We start from the raw sequence: 23,699 nt of genomic DNA, 5'->3' as shown, positions 1-23,699 counted from the left end.
CCTCTATAAAAATATCTCTGTCTCAACATGTGCTGCCCGTTGATGAGATGCATCGCTGTTGAGGTGGAACAGTCATTAGCGGGCAACCGATGGCGAACCTGCTGCAACTCGGTTGTATAAGTCTTACTCAGGCATGTGGGGCTCTGTCTGAGTGGATCCTTGTTTCGCTAGCTGCTCATGGGACCCATATGGAACCCTTGAAATCATCATCTCCTCCCAGTGGGAAGGGTGTACCACCTAGGAGTATTCACACCCAATCCTCTAAACAATTTAGGGAGGCTAGCCCTCCTGGTAATTTGCATCAGTTGAATTGTAGTAACAGGGCTCACGGAGTCATAAATCAAAATGCATCTTTGGTCAGTAACAGGAAGGAGGGGACGTTTGAAAAAGTGTCCGAAAATGTGTCCCCCTTCTATATCCATAAAGGCTTGGAAGGACTTGCTGAAAGCCTGAAGTCTATTAAGTGGCTGAGGAATGGTTCCCTACTGGTCAAGACTAACAGGGTAAAGCTGATGGAACTACTTATGAAGACTGGAAAAATTTGATGACTATGATGTAACTGTTGAACTGCATAATTCCCTGAATTCTAGCAAGGGTGTGGTCACATGCCGTGATATTATGGATATCGACATAGCCAACTTAAACAGGAATGGACATTACAGGAGACAGTGGACGTAGAGCAAAGGATTCATAGGAATAATGGAGAAATTGAGAAGACCGCCAACTTCTTTGTGACCTTTAATTCACCAACCTAGCCTGACTACATCATGGCAGGTTTTCTCCAACTTAGGGTTAGGCCTTATGTACCTACCCCTATGCAGAGCTACAAATGCCAGCATTTTGGTCACACAACACTGAGTTGTGGGGGTGAAGCGACGTGCAAAATGTGGAAAGTCAGCCCAAGAAGCTGGGATTGACTGTCCATGTCCAACAATCTGTGTTAACTGCACTGGGAGCCACCCAGTCTGGAGCTGAGACTGCCCCGTTTTTGCAGAGGAATGAAAAATTCATAACTAAAAGTTACCAAGTGGATCCCCCATACTGAAGCCAAAAAGGAATATAAGGCAACGAAACCTCCCCTATTTATCACTTCTTATGCTTCCATGGTGCAGAAACTCGTTCCTAAGGTTGACGCCTCGATGCAGACATCGTCCAGTGCACAACCATCCACCTCCAGCACCTGTACTTGCATGTGTTCCTGCCAAGGCAAAACGAGTAAGGATAAAGCAATCCGAGCAACCGCCACAGAAAAGACGAGCAACGGTTCTGTAGTGAGTGTCAAGAAGGCACATGACAAGCAGAGTGCCTATCAACACTCCTGTTCCCCCTCATCCTCGAAAGGACAGGATGCAGGGAAAGGTTCACAACGTTTGAGTCAAAAGCTGTCCCAAGCGTCATGAGACATTAATCTTTCACATCTGGCTGTTGAGGAGGACATAATGGAATTAGATGCTTTGGATCCAGGAACCCCCTCCACTCCCCCTCACTCTACAAGTACTGCACCTCCATGGTGTAGTGATAGGGGTAAATTAAAACTACATTGATGAAATGGCTCCCATCCTCCAGTGGAACTTACAAGGGTTCAGGATGCATGTGGAGGACCACTGTGTCTGTGTCTCAAAGAGACTCATTTTCATCAGTCGTACACCCCTGAGCTGTGAGGCTATGTACTCTACAAAAAGGATGATCTGAGTGGAGAGAGAGCTAGAGGAGGCATAGGTAATTTCGTGAGTTCTGACTACCACTCCTCGCCGCTCTCACTTACGATGACTTTACAAGCACTTGCTGTGTCTGCACGTGCGTCATCCGTTAACAGTATGTTCCCTTTACTTGCCCCCACACGATGCACTTGATGAAGAGGTCATCACTGACCTTATTATGCAGCTCCTGTGCCCCTTCATCCTCAGTGTTGATTTTAATGTACACAATGTGCTTAGTGCTCAGCAACTACCAGCCCCAGGGGTAGAGCAATTGAGAGGCTTCTCGTGCCATCATGTGCATACTTGCTAAATGCAGGACAGAGCACTCACTCTGCACAGCAACTGACATTGATCTCTTGCTTTGCTCTACAGCTCTTGCTCACACTGCTCAATGGGAAGTGGTCGATGACTTGCATGGAAGTGATTCCTTCCCGATCTGGTTTCACCTGCCAGATGGGGGTGGAACGTGAAAGAAAAATGCTGCGATGGGTGCTCGGTAGAGCCAACTGGACACTTTATAGCCAGTTGGCTCAGCTCAAACATTGTGTGTGTGTCGAGGCATGGGTGGATCGTGTTACCAAAATGATCCATCACGCCGCTGCGGCATCCATTCCACAGTCCATGGGACAACAGAAGAGGCAACCTTTCCCTTGGTGGTGTGCTGAATGCCACTCTGCAATCAGGACCATGCGTGCGGCTCTGCTTAGGATCAAGTGTCAGCCAACTGCAGAGAATCTTGCAGCCTTTCGGGTTGCGATGGCGAAGTGCTGTCAAATTATTCAAGTGAGCAAGAAGAGACCGTAGTAACAGTTCCTGAACACCATTAATCGTTCCACCAAAAGTTCCGTTGTTAAGACCATCAGGAGAATTTCTGGGAGAGGAAGCAAGTGCCCCCTGGGTGCTGTAATGCAGAACGGCACTCTTCAAACCAACCCGCGAGACATTGGCCAGACTATGGCTGTGTACTTTGCCACAGTTACTGCAACAGCCAGTCAGGATTTAGGTTTCCAGCGCCAAAGAGCGGTTGCTGAGAGGTGTAGTTTTGACTGATGAAGATTACAACTGCCCGTTTTCCATGTGGGAGCTGGATTCTGCATTGTCAGCGGCTCGTGACACATCCCCAGGTCATGACAGGAACCATGCAGTATGCTGTGGCACCTCACAAGGCAATATAAAGAAATCCTTCTCGCACTTTTTAATGTCATTTGGGAATCAGGTCAATTTTCTGACTCGTGGCGAGAGGCAATTTTAATTCTTCTTTTAAAACCTGGGAGAGACCATATATGCCCAAGTAGTTACTTCAGTGTTGCCCTCACTGGCTACGTGGGAAAGACCTTGGAGCAGATGGTCAACTGCCACCTTGTCTGGGTCTTAGAATTCAGACACCTCCTTAGTCACTTTCGGTGTTGGTTCAGGAGGTATCGCTCCACCTTTGATAACCTTGCCCTCCTGGAGGCGGCTCCAACAGACAACAGACTTTCCTATGCTGACATCACCTTCTAGGTATATTTTTTGACATCAAGAAGGCCGTTGATACTACTTGGCAGCATTTTACCCTGGAGCAGCTTCACAAATGGGGTTTTCATGGTTGTCTTCCCAATTTTATTGAGTCCTTCCTCTCACCACGATATTTTAGATATCGAGTTGGTGATGTCCCGTATGATAACTTTGAGCAGGAGAGTGGTGTCCCTCAAGGTAGAGTTTTAATAGCATTTTGTCTATAGTGAAAAATCCTGTCCAGTGTTCTTTGTTTGTGGATGACTTCTCTGTGTTTTGCTCTTCTTCAAGCCTCACAATGACTACACGTCAGTTGCAACTAACTCCTTGACCTTTGGATGAATGGGTGCGAAGAGTGGTTTTAAATTTTCCAACTAGAAGTGTGTGTGTGTTCTTTTTAACTATTCTTGTTCCATTTTAAACTTTCCTGAGTTGGGGATGAGGGACACTGTCCTTACTTTTAAGTATTTCGAAATGTCTTAGCAACAGTACATGGGGAGTAGACAGGATTGTATGCTCCACTTTTACAGGGCATTTGTGTAATCTCGGCTCGATTATTGGTGCAGGTGTATGGGTCTGCGAGACCCTCTTATTTAAAGATTTTGTACATGGTGCACCATGAAGGGATTCGGTTGGACACTGGGACATTCAGAACAAGCCCGATAGCACGTCTCTGTGCAGAGGCTAGTGAACCGCCACTTCACATTGTGCGACAGCTACTTACAGTGCGCCAGGCTTATAAAACACTGTCCATACCATGCACACTTGCCTACCAAGGCAGCAGTCAATGAGGCCCTTTCGGATTCGTGCACAGGATTGCCTTCTAGAGATGGTTGTGGCTGGTCTTCATGTTTTACTTCGTGGTGGGAGTCGATTTCCACCTTGTCTTCTCGAGAGGCCCAGACTTATTTTAGACTTGACAAATTTTAAGAAAGATCAGATTTTACATTTCAATCTCTGTTTTTTAACATTTTAGATATGCATCATGCTTTCACAGTAGTGTACAGTGATGGCTCCAAACAAGGTAACTCCCTTGGCTGCTCTGTTGTGTTCCCCGACCATGTCACCAGGATTCTCCTTCCTGACGAGTCTACCATTTTCTCAGCGGAGCTCTACGCAATCCTGAAGGCACAGGACCAGATGCATTGTATTCAGGGCAAACGGTTTCTCATTTGCTCCGATTCCCTTAGTGCCTTACATTCACTACAGAACCTGTACCCAGCTGATATATGACCAACTGTACTTGCTCCAGTGGCTGGGTAAGCAGGTGTTACTCTGCTGAGTGCCAGGTCATGTAAGTATATGGCGAAATGAACAGCCCGATTGGGCTGCCATGGAGACCTGCAGAGGTCAGGATGTGGCACAGTGTCCTATTCCCTTGCAGGCTGTCTTTTCTGCACTACACAGGAAGTGCATGCAGTTGTGGGATGAGGAATGGCTGGCGGTGACAGCCAATAAGCTGGGGTTGGTAAAGTCAACTTCCCGGCCATGGCATTCCTCCTGTCAGTTGCTCAGGCAGAATGAGGTGACCGTCATGCGTGTTGGAATTGGGCACTGCCCTCTCACATATAGCTTTTTACTGTGGCAAGAGGATCCCCTGTTTTGTGATGCTTGTGGCATGCATGTCTCTATCTGCTATATTTTAACAGAGTGCATATTATCGTGATGCAAGGGCGGAAGCAAATATTGGTGGGGATCTGCCCTCTATTTTAGCTGATGATGAGATGAGTGTGACTGAGGTTTTAAAGTTTTGTGATGTGTTTGGACTCTGGCCTAAACTTTTAAGCTGGAAGTTTTAGTGTGTTGCAGAGTGGCTGGCTTCTCCTTTTTTTATTCTTGTGGTCAGCCAGCCACGTCCATCTGCTATATTGTTTTAGCTCCTTATACCACTTTCTTCCTGTGTTGTTAATGTTTTGCTACTGATGCAGTACTTCATTCCATGGTTCTGGGTGCGTACACACATGGTTTTCGAACTTTTGTTACCTGTGTTTTACATGCTGTTTTATCTTCCTGCTTTGTGTATTTTACTAACACTCGTCTCGATCTGTTTTTGCGCGGGTGCTAAAGACCTTGCTGTCATGCGCACAAACATGTCCATGGTCCTTCATCTGTTTCTCAATGGCACTGATGCTAACACTTACTACACCTATCTTTTCAAAGGTACAAGGATTAAATTGGAGTAACTACTCTCCTGGGTTTTTCTTTGTAAAAGAAAGTTTGGAAATGGGGTTAAGCATTTCTGCTTTTGCTTTGCTACTCTCAATTTCAGTTCCTGTCTCGTCTACGAGTGGCTGGATGGTACCTTTGGTGCAACTATTAGCCTTTACATATGACCAGAATTTCTTCGGGTTTTATGAAAGATCATTTAACAATAGTCCGCTATTGTAGTCAATCATTGAAAGCTTCATGCATTGCTCTGTTGACAGCCAAACTTGTTCAATTTAGCATCTCTCTGTCTATAGCCCTATGCTTGTGTTTTACACCTGTTATGCAGTTGTCTCTGTCTCTTTGGAAGTTCCTTTATAGTGATAGTAAACCACGAAGGGTCCCTCCCGTTATGAACTATTCTACTTGGTTCATATCTATCCAGTGCACAGTCAACTATTCTTATAAACTTGATCCATAGTTTCCCTACGTGCTCGTGTCCTGTACTGAAAGTTTCAAGTGTGAGATATGACACTGCTGCTTTTTTATCTAGTTTGTTGTACATATATATCTTTCTGCTTGTTTTAGTTGGCCTTTTATTCTTGGGTAATACCTTGTGGTCACTGGTACCAGTTTCGATGTGGAAGTCATCAAAGAGGTCAGGTCTGTTTGTTACTGTAGGATCTAATGTATTTTAATCGTGAATGGGGTTGAGAAATATTTGTTCTAAGTAGTTTTCAGAGAAGGCATTTAGTAATGTTTCACAGGGTGTCTTGTCATGCCTGCCACTAACAAAACTGTAATTTTCGTAATTGATTGTTGGGTGAGTAAAGTGTGTACCAATGATTACAGCATGATTGGGTAACCTATATACAAGCGAACTGAGATTTTCTCTAAAGTTTTAGACTACTTCAAGAGGTGAATCTGATGGTGGATAGAAGGATCCAATTTCAATTTTATGCCAATCGCTGATATTTGGTCATTGGTGACAGCTGACCCCAGTGCATTATTCATTCTCTTGTTATTCACAAACTTATGGTAATTAAATGGTAAAAATAGTATTTAATTTTATGTTCTTTTAAATTGCTTGACGGATTGTAATTCACATTCTTCTATGGCCAAACTAGAGACAGACAGAGTGTTATGTAGATGATTCTGCTTGTGGAAGGAAGGAAGGAAGATTAAGGTTTAACTTCCTGTCAGTAACAAGGTGTTTAGAGACAGAGCCCAATCTCAGGTGGCAGAAAGATGTAATGTATTCCTTTCAAAGGAACCGTCCCGGCATTTGCCTTTTCAAGGAGTTATGTTTGTGGAGGAAAGAAAAGAATATTTTATAATATTACCAGTTGGGGCTGTCAGTCTCTGTCACACCACAGGCACTTACGTGTGTAATCATTTCATTCTATGAGACTTATTTCGACTATGCCATTGTAAATATTAATATACATACTGAATTTGATATTTTAAATTTGCAGTGGCTATACAGAAGATTGAGGAGCTAATACAGCTCCACGTCCAAGGAATGGAACAGTTACCACATCAGGTTGGGAGGCCTAGCAAATTCAAAATGGGACCTCCACAACAGGGAATGCCCCCACCTCTTATGAGTTTACATACAGCCATACCTGGTGTAGTAAGTATATCTGTGATTGAAACATTAGTTTCTATTCTCTGTAATTGTGTAACCATGCCAATATTTTGCTTGCAGTCAAATTGTTTAGCAAATAAACAACTTGTATTAATTTTTGCTATGTTCTTATTGAGAATAGTATTTTTTGTGATATTTCCACATTATTCTAAAATGTCTTGATTAAGACTAACTGAGGATTTGCACATTCTTAGCAAAATATGTTTGTTGGTTCTGGCTAAGAATAAATTGAAAATTTCAGTCGTGTAAGAAATAACTGCTTTGCCCTATTGGCTGGATTTTAATTAGTGCATAACAAAATCCTCTTGTGAAAATATGACTTCAGTGTTACAGTTTTCCTTAACTTTCAGTGGGATGTGTAAAACTTTGTTGATCCATACATTTAATTAGTGGAGAATGACACTCAAAACCAAAAATGGTACGAGGACAGTCTTACAGAAGTAGTTGACAACTAAACTGACTGCTGTATGCAACCGATCCACTGATTGCTGTATCTTTGCAACCTGTTGTTCAGAAGAGATTAGAAAATATGACACATACATTTCTGTGCAGTAGTGAGTTGCTTTCCAGATAACTCTTGAACTTTGATAATTGTTTTGAATTTAAATGAAAAATTAGTTTCAATTTTTTAAAAGTGCACTTACTGTTTGCATTTGATATGTGGAGGTTGATTGCACTGCTCGTGTGTAGTCACAAATTAGGGAAGTGTGGCGTAATGTTGTTTAAATCTGTGACTGGGCTGTCTTTAAATTAGTGTCAGTTTTCATTAAACAACTATTCTGGCATATATAATAGATGGTTAAGACACTTTGCTTGTATCTAGGAAGGGACAAGTTATATTTCTATTTGACCATACTGTTTGTTACAAATGCTTCTCCCATATAAGTTCATGTGAATTATGCACGAATATTTTTTTCAACTAAGTTAGTGCTCTGCCCTAAGGTTGATAGTTAAATTGTTACCTTATAAAGACCATATAATGATAAATTCTCTCTCTCTCTCTCTCTCTCTCTCCCTCTCACACACACACTCACACACACACACACACACACACACACTCTCTCTCTCTCTCTCTCTCTCTCTCTCTCTCTCTCTCTGCATCCAGTTCATAACCTGTTTTTGGAGCAAAGATTACTGAGAAGACCCAATTTGTACACACAAAAACACTTCTACTCTCTCTTGCAAATTTAATTTTTTGGACTCATTATCAAGATTATTAAATGTTAAATGTTTGTCTGAGTCAACTGGATTTAATAAGAGGGTAATGAAGATAACTTTTCCTTCAAGGATATCAGTACTATTCTTGCACTGGAATGGATAATTGTGTTCGAATTTAATCAGGAACTAAATGGACTGGGTGACTGGTGTTGGAATTACCCATTTCTTAACTGTCTACTTACGGCCTGAATATGTATGAACTCTCACACACCATTTTCTTTTCATACTTTTTACCTATTGTGGTTTCTTAGCACAGTGTCTCATTTTTGTTTCTCAGCCGTATTGCTAATATTAAGGTGGTATTTGTATAATTCAAAAGTAGTTAGATATTAGTTCCATGGCCCTTATTAATGTATTACTATGCTCTTTTACTAGCATTATTATTTCTATTTTACTTTCATCTGCTCCTAGTTTCATTTTTGTGGAAACTTGTATTCCCATATTTTGTATTTGTGGCCTATCAATTAGTAACCTGCAGTTCACTTCAAAACGGGTATCATCAACACACAGCTTATAAATGTAAATGAATCATCAGTTTAGTGCAAGAACCCTTACTGGTTCAATGCAAACAAACTACTAAATAACAATAGATATGTAGCAAATAGGGATTTCAGTATCTGTTAGAATAGTACTAGTTTTGGATTGCACTCAGTCTTCCTTCAGAGCTTTTGATGTATGGAGCTTGCTTAGCTCTTAAATTTATGAATTACTGTTAAGAAAGATAGAGCTGAAGCTGGATTGTTTGTAATTCAAACCAGAAGTATATGAAATTCTGGCATGCTAAATAGAAACCTATTATTGACACAGCGATAGTGATTCTCATTATAACATAAAAATCCCTAATTTTCTTGCTTTGCTTCACTACTAAGGTAATTTAGAAAACTGTGGTACTGTTTGTTTCCATGTAAAATGCTTATAAAATATTTTGCACCACCTTCATGACTTACATATTTTGCATTTTATTGTCTGGAAGCCTCTAGTCCAATATTGTTTGAATCACAGAAAATTGCTATGTACAGCCACCTGTGCAGTGCAGATAAAGCAAACCCTTAAGAAATGGGTAATTCCAACGCCAGTCACTCAGTCCAATTAGATCCGGATTAAATTTGTACACAATTATCCATTCGATTTCAAGAATAGTATACAACCGTTCACTCGACGAAAGATCCATACCCAAAGACTGGAAAGTTGCACAGGTCACACCAATATTCAAGAAAGGTAGTAGGAGTGATCCACTAAATTACAGGCCCATATCATTAACGTTGATATGCAGAAGGATTGGATAACATATATTGTGCCCGAACATAGTGAATTACCTCGAAGAAAACAGTCTATTGACACACAGTCAACATGGGTTTAGAAAACATCGTTCTTGTGAAACACAACTAGCTCTTTATTCACATGTGCTGAGTGCTATTGACAAGGGATTTTAGATCGATTCCATATTTCTGGATTTCCGGAAGGCTTTTGACACTGTACCACACAAGCGGCTCGTAGTGAAATTGTGTGCTTATGGAATATTGTCTCAGTTATGTGACTGGATCTGTGATATCCTGTCAGAGAGGTCACAGTTCGTTGTAATTGACAGAAAGTCATCGAGTAAAACAGAAGTGATTTCTGGCATTCCCCAAGGTAGTGTTATAGGCCCTTTGCTGTTCCTTATCTATATAAATGATTTGGGAGACAATCTGAGCAGCCGTCTTTGTTGTTTGCAGATGATTCTGTCGTTTATCGACTAATAAAGTCATCAGAAGATCAAAACAAACTGCAAAACAATTTAGAAGCAGTATTGAAATGGTGCAAAAAGTGGCAGTTGACCTTAAATAATGAAAAGTGCGAGTGCTAAAAAGAACGCGTTAAACTTCGGTTACACGATAAATCAATCTAATCTAAAAGCCGTAAATTCAACTAAATACCTAGGAATTACAATTGAAAACAATTTAAATTGGAAGGAACACATAGAAAATGTTGTGGGGAAGGCTAACCAAAGACTGTGTTTCATTGGCAGGACACTTAGAAAATGTAACAGACCTACTAAGGAGACTGCCTACACTACACTTGTCCGTCCTCTTTTAGAATACTGTTGTGCAGTGTGGGATTCTTACCAGATAGGACTGACGGAGTACATTGAAAAAGTTCAAAGAACGGCAGCATGTTTTGTATTATGGTGAAATATGGGAGAGAGTGTCACAGAAATGATACAGGATTTGGGATGGACATCATTAAAAGAAAGGCGTTTTTCATTGCGACAGAATCTTCTCACGAAATTCCAATCACCAACTTTCTCCTCTGAATGTGAAAATATTTTGTTGACACCAACTTACATAGGGAGGAACGATCACAATGATAAAATAAGGGAAATCAGAGCTCGTACGGAAAGATATAGGTGTTCATTCTTCCTGCATGCTATAAGACATTGGAATAATAGAGAATTGTGAATGTGGTTCGATGAACCCTGTGCCAGGCACTTAAATGTGATTTGCAGAGTATCCATGTAGATGTAGATATCTTTGAAGATATAACCAGAAGGAAAAGTTATCTACATTATCCTCTTATTAAATCCAATTGACTCGGCAAAAAGCCATCTCAGAGCAGCTCAGTAGAACACGCTGAGCATATAATCATGAGCGGAGAAATGTGGCTTGCATATGCTGTGTACACACCTCACAGGATTCATTTCAAACGTAGACCATGCATGCATTGTCACTTGGGCAAGGAGGATTGTCAGCATGGGAAGTTGCGTAGGAAATTGGCGTACATCACAGCAACACTATCTGAACATTCAGCAACTATTCTGAGACACAAAGCAATGATCTGCCTCTTAGTGGTCGCCTGAGTCAATTGTACCAGCCCATGATTGCTTTTTACAAGTTAAGGCTCGTATAGTTACTTGGAGGAGAATCTGAAAAGAATGTGTGTTAGCTTTTTGGAGGCAACAGGGGGCAGGGGATTAGTTTACTCCAGACTGTACAGAACTATCTCCATGCAATCAGTTTTACTTAAGCACTAGTTACAAACAATGTTAGAAACTCCCAACACACTGGTGCACAAAAATTGTGGGTAAGAGGACTGCGGAGGTTAAACTCTTCACTGACGAGTGGTGAATTTGTCTGATGTCTGATGATCATCGTAGAGGAGTGTGGAGGCAATCAGGTACCAATGCATGTATCTTGGATGGAGTCCCATGGGTTCAGAAGGAAGATAGGTCAGTCGTGTTTGCATTTTTGAACAGCCTGCGTGTATCTCCATTTCACAGTGCTTACTGCTTTTTATTTGCCGCTCCCCATGAATTGAGATGTACACGTATTTGCAGGTATGCGAGTAGTGCAAATCATTTTTGAGTTGTTTGTGTTTGGTGGTAACATAACTGTAAGAAAAGTTTTGAATTGTCAACATAAAATTAAACTCCAGCTGCGCGGAGTGGCCGCGTGGTTTGGGGCATGGTGTCACGGACTGCATGTCCCCTCCCGTCGGAGGTTCGAGTCCTCCCTCGGGCATGGATGTATATGTTGTTGTTAGCATAAGTTAGTTTAAGTAGTGTGTAAGACTAGGGACCTCAACATTTTGGTCCCTTAGGAATTCACACATATTTGAACATTTTAATTAAACTCCAACCGAACAGGCTAGGGAGGCCCAACAATACCGATTACCCGCCGTGTCATCATCAGCCCACACGTGTCACTGGATGTGGATATGGAGGGGCATGCAGTCAGCACACCACTCTCCCAGCTGTATGCCATTTTACGAGACCAGAGCCACTACTTGTCTGCCATGTAGCTCCTCAGTTTGCCTCACAAGGGGTGAGTGCATCGTGCCTGCCAACAGCACTTGGCAGACCAGATGGTCTCTCATCCAAGTGCTAGCCCAGCCCGACTGCCTAATTTCTGTGATCTGATGACACACATACATAAGAGGTGCAACAATAAAGTAATGAGACTGACGTGGACAAAAATGTTGCTTACCGTTTTAGTCTAAGTTTCGTGTTGTCTCCTTCAAAGTAGTTCCCTTCTGATTGCACACACTTTTTCCAGTGCTTCTGCCATTGATGGTAACATTTCTGGAACTTATCTTCTTTAATATCCTCCAAGACCCTTGTTGAAGCATTTTGGACATCCTGTGTTGTTTGAAAATGCTGTCCCTTGACTGCCATTTTGACTCTTGAAAATAGAAAAAAGTCTCACGGAGCGATATCAGGTGAATAAGGTGGCTGTGGTATTACTGAAATTTGTTTTGATGTTAAAAATTGCTGTACTGACAGAGCAGTATTGGATGGTGCATTATCTTGATGCAGAATCCCATTATCAGCAATGTTGGCACTGAAACGAAGAACTCTTTTACGAAGTCTTTCTAAAATTTCTTTGTAGTAATATTGGTTAACTGTTTGTCCAGGAGGCACCCACTCTTTATGAACAATTCCCTTGGAATCAAAGAATCACACAAGCATGCATTTCACTTTTGACTTTGACGTGAGCTTTTTTTGGTCTGGGTGATCCCTTTGAGCACCATTCCGAACTTTGGCGTTTTTCTCTGGATTGTACTGAAAATACCAACTTTCATCACCAGTGATAACACGGCTCGACAGTTCTGGATTGATTTCCATTTTCTTTAACAGATTGGCTGCCACATTTTTCAGTGTTTCTCGCTGTTGTGGTGTGAGATTTTTGGGGACCATTTTTGTGCAAATCTCTCTCATACCAAGATACTCAGTTATTATTAGACAAACTGTTTCTCGATTGATGTTCAGTTCTTCTGCAATCATTTTCACGGATAATCTTTGACCATAGCGTACGAGTTCATGCACCCTGGCCAAGTTGACATCCGTCCTTGAGGTTGATGGTCGTCCACTGCGGTCTTCATCTTCAACATTCGTTCTGCCTTCACTAAACATTTTATACCAACGAAAAACTTGAGCACTTGATGTAACCACCTCTCCAAAAGCCTTCTGAAGCTTATGTAAGTTGTTGTCGCATTTTCACCCAATTTAATGCAAAAAGAAATGGCATACCATTGTGCAATATTGTTTGGTTCCAATTCCATGACGACAGACACAAACACGTGTTAACTTATTACAGCACAACTCACGACTGAGCAGTTGCATCGATGTGCCGCTTGGACTTAGAAGCAGCTTACAGACCAAGGTCAAAGATATTGTGCCTACACAAGCCTGCAGGGTTGCCACATCTTGCAAAGAAAATCTGTCTCATTACTTTATTGTCGCACCTCGTACACACACACACACACACACACACACACACACACACACACACACACACCTGTGCCGCTACGTTGTGCTGGCTGAACACACCGTGCTGTTACTGCAGTTCAATAGATGGATACGGGTGAGGTTATTTGGAATGGGATGAGTGGAAGGAGAAAAGGGCAAGACCCAGGAGGAGGGGCGGGGAGGGAAGGGATAGCTGGTGTCTCAGAGGGAGGCAGCAAGTGTGTGCAAGACAGGAATATGGGCAGGAGGACTGCGACACATGAGCAGCAGAGCTGGTTGATTGTGTGGTACATGAATACGATGATATGGGCTGGGAGGGGCAACAGGACAGAGGAAGGGGAGTCTGATGGGTGGAGGGTGTGGGTGAGATAGGTTAGTGGAAATTGTGGCCAGGTAGTTTCTAGGAACAAAGAATGCGTTACAAGGATAACCCCTGTCTACATAGTTCATAAAAGCTGGTGCTGCAGGGAATGATCTAGATGACACTGATTACAGTACAGCTGTTGAATTCAAGTATGCTGTACTCGGCAGCATTTTCTGTCACTAGGTGGTCAACCCTTTTCTTGGCCACAGGTTGGCAGTGGCCATTCATTCTAATGGGTAGCTGGTTGATTGTCATGCACACATAAAAAGATGTTTTGAGAAAAAATGCAGCAGAACTGTTAATACAGCATGACTTGAGTTCACAGGTGGCCCTGTCCTGATGGGATAGGATAAGCCTTAACACAACTAGAGTAAGACGTGCTGGATGGATGAATGGGGACAGTCTTGCATCTGTTTCTTCCACATGGATGAGACCCCTGTGGAAAGGGCTTGGAAGTGGAAGTAGCATAGGGATGGACCAGAATGCGTAGGTTGGTGGGTAGTGGAATACCATTTTAGAAGAGATGGGAAGAATCGTGCCTATGGTGTCCCTCCTATTCAGGTGTGATTATAAGATAGTCAAAGCTCTGGCAAAATACATGGTTCAGTTTCTCCATTCCAAGGTGGTATGGAGTGATGAGGGGAGTCGCCTTTGCAGCTGAATCTTGCGAGGGGGGTGGCATGAGTGTAGGGTAGCGTGAGGATGAGGAACAAGAAATTGTTTGCGGACTAGATTTCGGGCTGGGGGGTGGGAGTAGGGAGGGGGGAGGGTGGTATTGCCTGTCTGTGAAGGTTTCAGAGGCCTTCACAGTCAGGCACTAATACCCCTCCCCCTGTCACAAGTAGTCCACAAACAGATTTCTTGTGCCATATCCTCACTAGACAGTAATCCTTCACAGTATGTCGAATCGAACACCATTCAGCCATCTAAATTTCCAAATTGTTATTTTATTGGACTACCAGTTTCGGCTGTATATTACACCGTCTTCAGGCCCTATGACTGACTTGTAGGAAGATTCCAACCTCGGTTATGGGCCTGAAGATGGCGTAATATATCACTGAAACTAATAGCTCAATAAAATAACAATTTGCAAATTTAGATGGCTGAAGGGTGTTTAATTTGACATTCTGTACTGAACAGCTGAGGTCCAATAACCATCTTTCCAATGATGGACACACAGTAATCCTCCACCCTCCCTATCCCAGAATCAGATGCTAAGGAGCACCATCCTCCTCACGCTCGTAGGACCAACTGGACCAAGTCCTTCATCAAGGCTTTGAGTATCTGTCATCATTCCTTCACACCACTCTTAAGGTGGTAGTCCGCCACCCACCCAACCTATGCAACTTCCATGTCCATCCCTATGCCACTCTCAACTCCTTGCTGTAGGAGTCATATCAAAGTGGAAGACACCGGTGCAAGACCTACACGATTCATGTGCCCAGCACGTTCTACTCTAGTCCTGTCAAAGACTTAGCCTATCCCATAAGAGCCAGAGCCACCTGCGAATTAGTTGTCCCACATTAACAGTTCTGCTGCATGTTTTTTCAAAACAGCTGTTTTTGTATGTCAGACCACCAAGCAGCTAACCATTAGAATGAATGGCCTCTGCCAAAGTGTGGCCAAGAATAGAGCTGACCACTTAGAGTGGCAGAAAATGCTTCTGAGCACAACATACCAGAGTTCAAGAGCTGTGCTACAATCTGTGCCATCTAAATCATTCCCTCCAGCACTAGCTTTTCTGAACTATGTAGACAGGGTTATCCTTGCAACACATTCTTCATTCCCATAATGCCTCAATCTGTGCTAACTCACTGCACCCATACTCTTCACCCAACAGTCTCCCCTTTCTCTACCTTGTCACCCCCTCACAGTCCATGACATCATCTTCATGCACCCACTTGAAGTCACTGGCTCCAGTGCCCGTGTCTCGCATTCCTAACCCATATTCGTATTCTGTTAGAATTTTCCTTACTTTATTTATCTTTAAGGAAGGAAATTTTCATTGCGCCAAAGGGTGCCACAAGAATAGTATGTGATGCTTACCATCTTGTAGGGAACTCTTTTACGAGTCAAGTATTTTAGTTACACTATGACAGCACATATTTTTTTCTTATAAATTATGTTGAAAATAATCCAATGTTCAGAGGGATTCATGAAGTCTATAATTACAATACTTGAGGAAAAATTGTCCTTCATTATTATTCATTACAAGTTGCTTTAGCCCAGAATAGGGTACTACCAATACATTCTCTCTCTTACCTAATGGCATTAAATACCAGACACATTGCAAAACTAAATTTGAAAGTAAGCCAAGAAGTGTCCCTTCTGGTAACCTCCTTATGTTTATTCTACAGAAAAATTTTTCTGTAGAAACTAGTAGGTTATTTAGTACAAAAGTAATAATATACTTGCTACATAAATAAAGGAATGAATAAAGATACCAAATCATCATATAATTGAGGTGTTGAGTTGTCAATAAGCATGTAAACGAGGCTGAAAATGTTGTGAAGCTTTTATACTACGTCATACTTCAGAGCTAATTCACACTGTAAGATGACCGGAGCGGGTGACATGGTCGGGGTTGTAAGGCGTGGCTGGATAGAAGAAGGTGGCTGTTTTTAGCAATCTTCTTCTTTATTGCTTTATTGTTGGTTCTCCCAATACATTTTCTGGTAGCTCAGCCCCACTGCTCGTGTCGTGGTGGAGACGTGCTGATGTGTGCAGTCCGGGGCACGTGACGCCACGCCCGCTCAGTGGCTGCGCAGGTGGTAGGATGTTAGCAGCACGAGGCCTGGCCTAGCGTGCCGGCGGCTCGTGACGACGCCAGGAGTCGCCGATGCAGCAGCGGGCATCGCCCTCCGCTGGCCGATCCTCGGGGACAGCGTCACTGATGACAATGACGTAACAGCGACCGAACGCCCAGTCGGTCAAACCGAATGCCGATGCCCACCTCTGATGCCCTTAAATAGTGCAGACCACTGCTGAATCCGCCGGTTATGCGGCGCCTTGTTTATTATGAGGTTCTCGATGAGTTGGCTAATGCAACCGCGCCACACACGGCCCGCACCTATTTAATTCTGCTAATGCTGCGTTCTGGCTGTTGATGGCTGCCCCGCACGTACACACATACCGATGCTCATTGCAAAACTGTCACCTGCATAATGCGCTGGCCAGCCTTCGTCCGCCGTCTGCCGTGAGGCTGGCGCATCGCGCACTGAAACACACTAAATCACAATTTCACACCATATTTCCTAAAAATAACCCCTTATCCTCTACAATTCCTCCCTCGTACGAAAAGAATTCGTCCCCGAATTCAACCAAAAAGTCAAAACAACTACAGTTCACTTCACAAACACTACAAAATACGATTGATGCACTATTCACACTGTGTTCATTCACTTCTATCTCAGTCTAATCTTTGTTCGTAAAAATTACTTAACGTTCTGCTGCAATGCCTCAGAACTGTTCAGTGATTTTGTCTGGGCCCTTAGGTTAAAGGTTGGAAGGGGCGGCATTTGGCCTACCTTCCTCTTGAGCCGATGGTACACTAATCCTACGACAAAGATAAAAATACAGGTTGACGATCCAATAACTAGTAAGCATTGCTTATGCTCAATACGGTACTCATGCACTTGTTGAAAAAGATGTTCTATAGTTATACGTCCATTCTGAGCTGCTAGCATCAGGTCCAAAGAGGCGAGCAAAGTCGGGTCTAATGTGCTTTTCAAAAGAGTGAGATTTTCTTTCGTGACGAATTGCACCAGTTGGTTGGGTACATAGATCAGTGTGCGTGTTATGATCATGATTGTAGCTCCAGTAATCATGGCTGGTAAACGGAAAGTTGCCCCTGAAATGTCACACTGTGTGCCGTTAATTAACAGTCCCTGCCCCTGCAATTCTATTCTTTGCGTACTCCCTTGCTTACCCTGCTTGTAACAAATGCAAATAATGACTGTGTTTTCCATTACTAAAAATGCCCAATGTGGACCTACTTGCTAAAAGAACTGCACCGTGCCTGCTATAATTTCCGTAGGGCCTTCCCCGACTGGTTCTCGAGAGCGGAATAGAGAATACTCACGAGATTTGGGAACAGTGTGTAACAATTTCGCGGTGCAGATGGTAACTGGACCTGTTCGACAACGCAGCAAGTCTTGCGCAGTGAGGAACGCATGAGCTTGTCTGTTATGTGCCACTAATAGTATTTCCCGTACGGTTAATTGTACGAATTTCTGCAAAATTTCCCACTTCACTGGATACGTATGCAAGGCGTTGTTGTTGTTGTTGTTGTTGTTGTTGTCTTCAGTCCTGAGACTGGTTTGATGCAGCTCTCCATGCTACTCTATCCTGTGCAAGTTTCTTCATCTCCCAGTACTTACTGCAACCTACATCCTTCTGAATCTGCTTAGTGTATTCATCTCTTGGTCTCCCTCTACGATTTTTACCCACCACGCTGCCCTCCAATGCTAAATTTGTGATCCCTTGATGCTTCAGAGCATGTCCTACCAACGGGTCTCTTCTTCTTGTCAAGTTGTGCCACAAACTTCTCTTCTCCCCAATTCTATTCAATACCTCCTCATTAGTTACGTGAGCTACCCATCTAATCTTCAGCATTCTTCTGTAGCACCACATTTCAAAAGCTTCTATTCTCTTCTTGTCCAAACTATTTATCGTTCATGTTTCACTTCCATACATGGCTACACTCCATACAAATACTTTCAGAAACGACTTCCTGACACTTAAATCTATACTCGATGTTAACAAATTTCTCTTCTTCAGAAACACATTCCTTGCCATTGCCAGTCTACATTTTATATCCTCTCTACTTCGACCTTCATCAGTTATTTTGCTCCCCAAATAGCAAAACTCCTTTACTACTTTAGGTGTCTCATTTCCTAATCTAATTCCCTCAGCATCACCCGACTTAATTCGACTACATTCCATTATCCTCTTTTTGCTTTTGTTGATGTTCATCTTATATCCTCCTTTCAAGACACTGTCCATTCCGTTCAACTGCACTTCCAAGTCCTTTGCTGTTTCTGACAGAATTACAATGTCATCGGCGAACCTCAACATTTTTATTTCTTCTCCATGGATTATAATACCTACTCTGAATTTTTCTTTTGTTTCATTTACTGCTTGCTCAATATACAAATTGAATAACATCAGGGACAGGCTACAACGCTGTCTCACTCCCTTCCCAACCGCTGCTTCCCTTTCATGCCCCTCGACTCTTATAACTGCCATCTGGTTTCTGTACAAATTGTAAATAGCCTTTCGCTCCCTGTATTTTACCCCTGCCATCTTTAGAATTTGAAAGAGAGTATTTCAGTCAACATTGTCAAACACTTTCTCTAAGTCTACAAATGCTAGAAACGTAGGTTTGCCTTTCCTTAATCTATTTTCTAAGATAAGTCGTAGGGTCAGTATTGCCTCACGTGTTCCAACATTTCTGCGGAATCCAAACTGATCTTCCCCGAGGTTGGCTTCTACCAGTTTCTCCATTCGTCTGTAAAGAATTCGTGTTAGTATTTTGCAGCAGTGACTTATTAAACTGATAGTTCGGTAATTTTCACATCTGTCAACACCTGCTTTCTTTGGGATTGGAATTATTATATTCTTCTTGTGAAGTCTGTGGGTATTTCGCCTGTCTCATACATCTTGCTCACCAGATGGTAGAGTTTTTTCAGGACTGTCTCTGCCAAGGCCATCAGTGGTTCTAATGGAATGTTGTCTACTCCCGGGGCCTTGTTTCGACTCAGGTCTTTCAGTGCTCTGTCAAACTCTTCACACAGTATCGTGTCCCCCATTTCATCTTCATCTAAATCCTCTTCAATTTCCATAATATTGTCCTCAAGTACATCGCCCTTGTATAGACCCTCTATATTCTCCTTCCACCTTTCTACTTTCCCTTGTTTGCTTAGAACTGGGTTTCCATCTGAGCTCTTGATATTCATACAAGTGGCTCTCTTTTCTGCAAAGGTCTCTTTAATTTTCCTGTAGGCAGTATCTATCTTACCCCTGGTGAGATAAGCCTCTACATCCTTACATTTGTCCTTTAGCCATCCCTGCTTAGCCATTTTGCACTTCCTGTCAATCTCATTTTTGAGACTTCTGTATTCCTTTTTGCCTGCTTCCGTTACTGCGTTTTTATATTTTCTCCTTTCATCAATTAAATTCAATATTTGTTCCCTTATGCTCTCCCTGAAACTCTGTACAACCTCTGGTTTAGTCAGTTTATCCAGGTCCCATCTCCTTAAATTCCCACCTTTTTGCAGTTTCTTCAGTAAGGCGTAGCATTCAAATTTACAATCCTTACATGTTAATGGTATTATGATATGAATTCTCAGCAGGGTACCCGTCCGCGTACTGGTAACAGTGGCCATTTTGTAGTACAGAGATAAGTGTTCGTCTATTAGTGTCGTCAGTAGTTCCAGGAATGCGGGCAACTCCACTTGAACTTTCCGTAATCCTTCCCGAAGTTGTTCTGAAGGTAACAGTACTGGGGTTAGGTGCCCGCGCATTGTGTGCAACAAAGCCTCCTGTAGTTCCCTGGCTTCTATTCGTGCTTCCGTAATATTATCAGCAAGAAAACGGAGCAGCTTAGCGATTATCAGCTGTGAATCGATATTATCCAACCGGTACTTGATTATACCCAAGTCGTGATTGGTTGTGTCGGCTGTGCCTTAATGTGGGACTTCAAGGTCAACGCCAAAGCTCGCAATTGGCGCGTATTATTAACTACATCTTTCTCCAAACTCTCTAATTGGGTTGTGCGAAGATCTAGCATTCCCTGGTTGCTATTCACATTATCATGTAGCTGCCGTAGCATTTCATTAATACTTTTAATATCTTCTGCGTCAGCGGTCCCAAAAACAGTTTTTAGGATACGGCCATGTGCGTCTAACTATCCTCTTTTCCTACGGACATGCGGGATTCACCCTGCAGTTTGCCACAACTGAGCTTGTAAGCGTGCAAAAGCTGATCGTAGTAGCTGATATTCCCCCTGTGTGTCATTAAACATTGACATATAAGCCACCATGGAATGAAGTTCATTAAATGTATCCTCTAATTTACAGATTTCGTCATCAACTGTCCAAATATTACAGTCCACCCTTAAGGTCCATTGATGTCCAGACATAATTACATCCGCTTGTTGTGAGAACAAAGCACCACTTGATATAGGACGTACCGTCAAGGCTTCAGCTAAGTTGCAACAGCAAAACAGAATAACTATGGTGACAGATAGTGCACACCTTCCCTCTTCCCTCTTCAGCACAACCCATGACGCTGGACCTGCTGGTCTTACCAGAACGTCATGCCTCCTGAGAAACAAATGAAAACAACTCACATTAGCTCTTACTTTTTACGCGTGGCCTAAGAGCATAATAGCATGTCTGATCGCTTCCACAATTAACTTGGTTCTCCTGTTTATCTACTCCTTTCTTATTCTTTTTCTTAGATTCATATTTCTCTTCACTAGAAGTTACTGCAGACAATGAAGGAAGTTCCTCAAAATTCCCCTTGAAAGGCCTAATTCAGCTCACATGCAAAATAGTAGGGCGAATTGGAAGCTGTAATTTTACATTCGCCGGCGATGTCATCTCGATCACCTGGAAAGGACCTTGATAACAGGATACAAATTTTTTAGTTTTGCCTTTTGGCACATACAGATTAGTCACCATAACCCATTGTCCTACATGATGTTTGGGTAAAGCCGCCTTTCTATTGTGAATTTTGTCCTGTCTGTCTAACGCTTTAGTGTTCATTTTTTTTCACATGCCACCAGATTGTTTTCAACTTTGTGGATAAATCCTTAACAGCCGAAATATCGGTTTCTGGTGGGGTCTTGAGCGATTCAACCAGATATGGCATCTTCCGACTGAACAGTACTTCATACGGAGACAATCCTGTACTTTCATGCACTTTTGAGTTATATGCCACGGTTACAAACGCCAATAGGATATCCCAGTTGTTGTGTTAGCTATTGTACGATGAACTCTCTCGGTCTGACCATTAGCCTGCAGGTGTAATGCGCTCGTTCTCAATTTCTTTACATGCAACAACTTGCACAACTGTTTCATCAAATCGGACATAAAGTTTGACCCTTGATCTGTAATTATAGTTTCAGGTGTTCCGAATTTCAATATCCATTGATGTACCAAGGTGTGAGCCACTGTTTCGGCTCGCTGGTCCGGAATAGCTGTCATACACATAGTGTGAAAAATGATCTGTTACTGTTCAAACATAGCGATTACCCGCTGGTGTTTGCACAAACGGTCCCAAGACGTCTACGCCAAGTAATTGGAGAGGTCTATCCGCTTCCGGTAGTCGTTGCAACACAATTTTCTGATGACTCAATTCCGCCCGTTGAGCACGTGGAATGCAATTCTTTACATACTGATCGACATCTTGCCTATGCATTGACCACCAATAACTCTGTGCTACCCTCCTTTCCGTTGCTCTTCGATCCGAATGACCAGAAAACATTGAATCATGTGCTTGCCTTAAATTTTCGCTTCACAATTTTTCTGGTACGACTATGCGTGGACCGTTCCTAGTTTTATGGTACAATATCCCATCTTCAACGACGAACTGTCGCTGTGAGGTAAATCGTTGACAATCTGTGTCGGCGGTTTGTGCCTCCTCCCATTTTCTCATTTATTCCTCTGCATTTCATGGCACATACTTTACGACTCAGACCATCCGTGTTTCCATGCGATTTACCTGGTCAATGAATCACTTCAAAATCTTACTCACTAAGACGCAAAGACCACTTGGTCTTTAAGCCTTTACAACCACTTAAAGAGCTGCATGGTCAGTAATCACCTTGAAACGTCGTCCATACAAATAACACCGGAAATAGGTTATTGCGAAAATTAATGCCAATATCTCCGTCTCGGTTGTTGAGTAATTTTTTTTCTGCAATGTTCAGCTGTCTGGAAGAATATGTTATCGGGTGTTCCTGCCCATCTATTTCCTGAGATAATACAATACCCAAAGCAAAATTGCTAGAGTCACAAGATAATATAAACTGTTTACTAAAATCTGGAACAACCAAAACTGGCCTAGATGTTAACAAATTTTTTTAACTTTTGAAAAGCCTCTTCACATTCTGCTGACGAGTGAAATTTTGCTCCCTTCTTCAACAACTGCGTGAGGGGCCTTGCAATTTCTTCAAATTTTGGAATATACCTCCTGTAAAAATTGATGAGACCTAAATAAGACTGCAACTCTTTTACTTTTGTAGGTTTCTGAAAATTCATTACTGCCTCTACAAGTTTTGGATCTGTGCGGATACCCTCCTGTCCTATAATATGATCTAAATAACTGACTTCTTGCAACAAAAAATGACATTTTTCCATATGAAGAGTTAACCGCGCTGCTTTCAGACGATCGAAAACTTCACGCAAATGGCCCACATGTTCTTGCATGTCCTTTGAGAAAACAATTATGTCATCCAAATATACCATACACTGATTAGGTTTCAGCCCTCGTAACACGCTATCTAGTAACCGTTGGAAGGTTGCCAGAGAATTTTTGAGTCCGAAAGGCATTCGCTGATACTGAAAATGACCTGTAGGTGTTGAAAAAGCTGTCTTTGGTCGGTCTTCTGGGGCGACCTCCAACTGGTGGTACCCGCTTCGAAGATCCAAGTTCGTGAAGTACCGACACTTACCCAAATTATCCAGAGTTTCAGTGATATTAGGCATTGGGTATGCATCCAATACAGTTTTTGATTCAGGAAACAATAATCACATCAAAAACGATATGCCTTGTCCCCATCAGGTGATTTTTTACGCACTATTACGACAGGAGCGGACCAGGGACTACTACTGGTTTCTATTATCCCATCCCTAAGCTGCTGATTAATAAATTCTTCCATGACAGGCTGTAAACTTT

General features: G+C 42.4%; 1 protein-coding gene across 6 annotated transcripts in view; it reads left to right on the top strand.

Moving 5' to 3' along the window:
* LOC126199369 (uncharacterized) overlaps nucleotides 1-23,699 on the top strand; it is a 329,457-nt gene that overhangs the window by 102,864 nt on the left and 202,894 nt on the right. For all 6 annotated transcript variants that reach the window (XM_049936271.1, XM_049936270.1, XM_049936269.1 and 3 more), the window contains one exon: nucleotides 6,818-6,975. In XM_049936271.1, coding sequence (XP_049792228.1) covers nucleotides 6,865-6,975 — 111 coding nt within the window. In that variant the 5' untranslated portion in view covers nucleotides 6,818-6,864. The remainder of the gene's footprint in view (nucleotides 1-6,817; nucleotides 6,976-23,699) is intronic.

Source organism: Schistocerca nitens, chromosome 8, assembly GCF_023898315.1.
Source record: "Schistocerca nitens isolate TAMUIC-IGC-003100 chromosome 8, iqSchNite1.1, whole genome shotgun sequence".
NCBI lineage: Eukaryota > Metazoa > Arthropoda > Insecta > Orthoptera > Acrididae > Schistocerca > Schistocerca nitens.
This window is presented reverse-complemented; position numbering and strand designations above follow the sequence as displayed.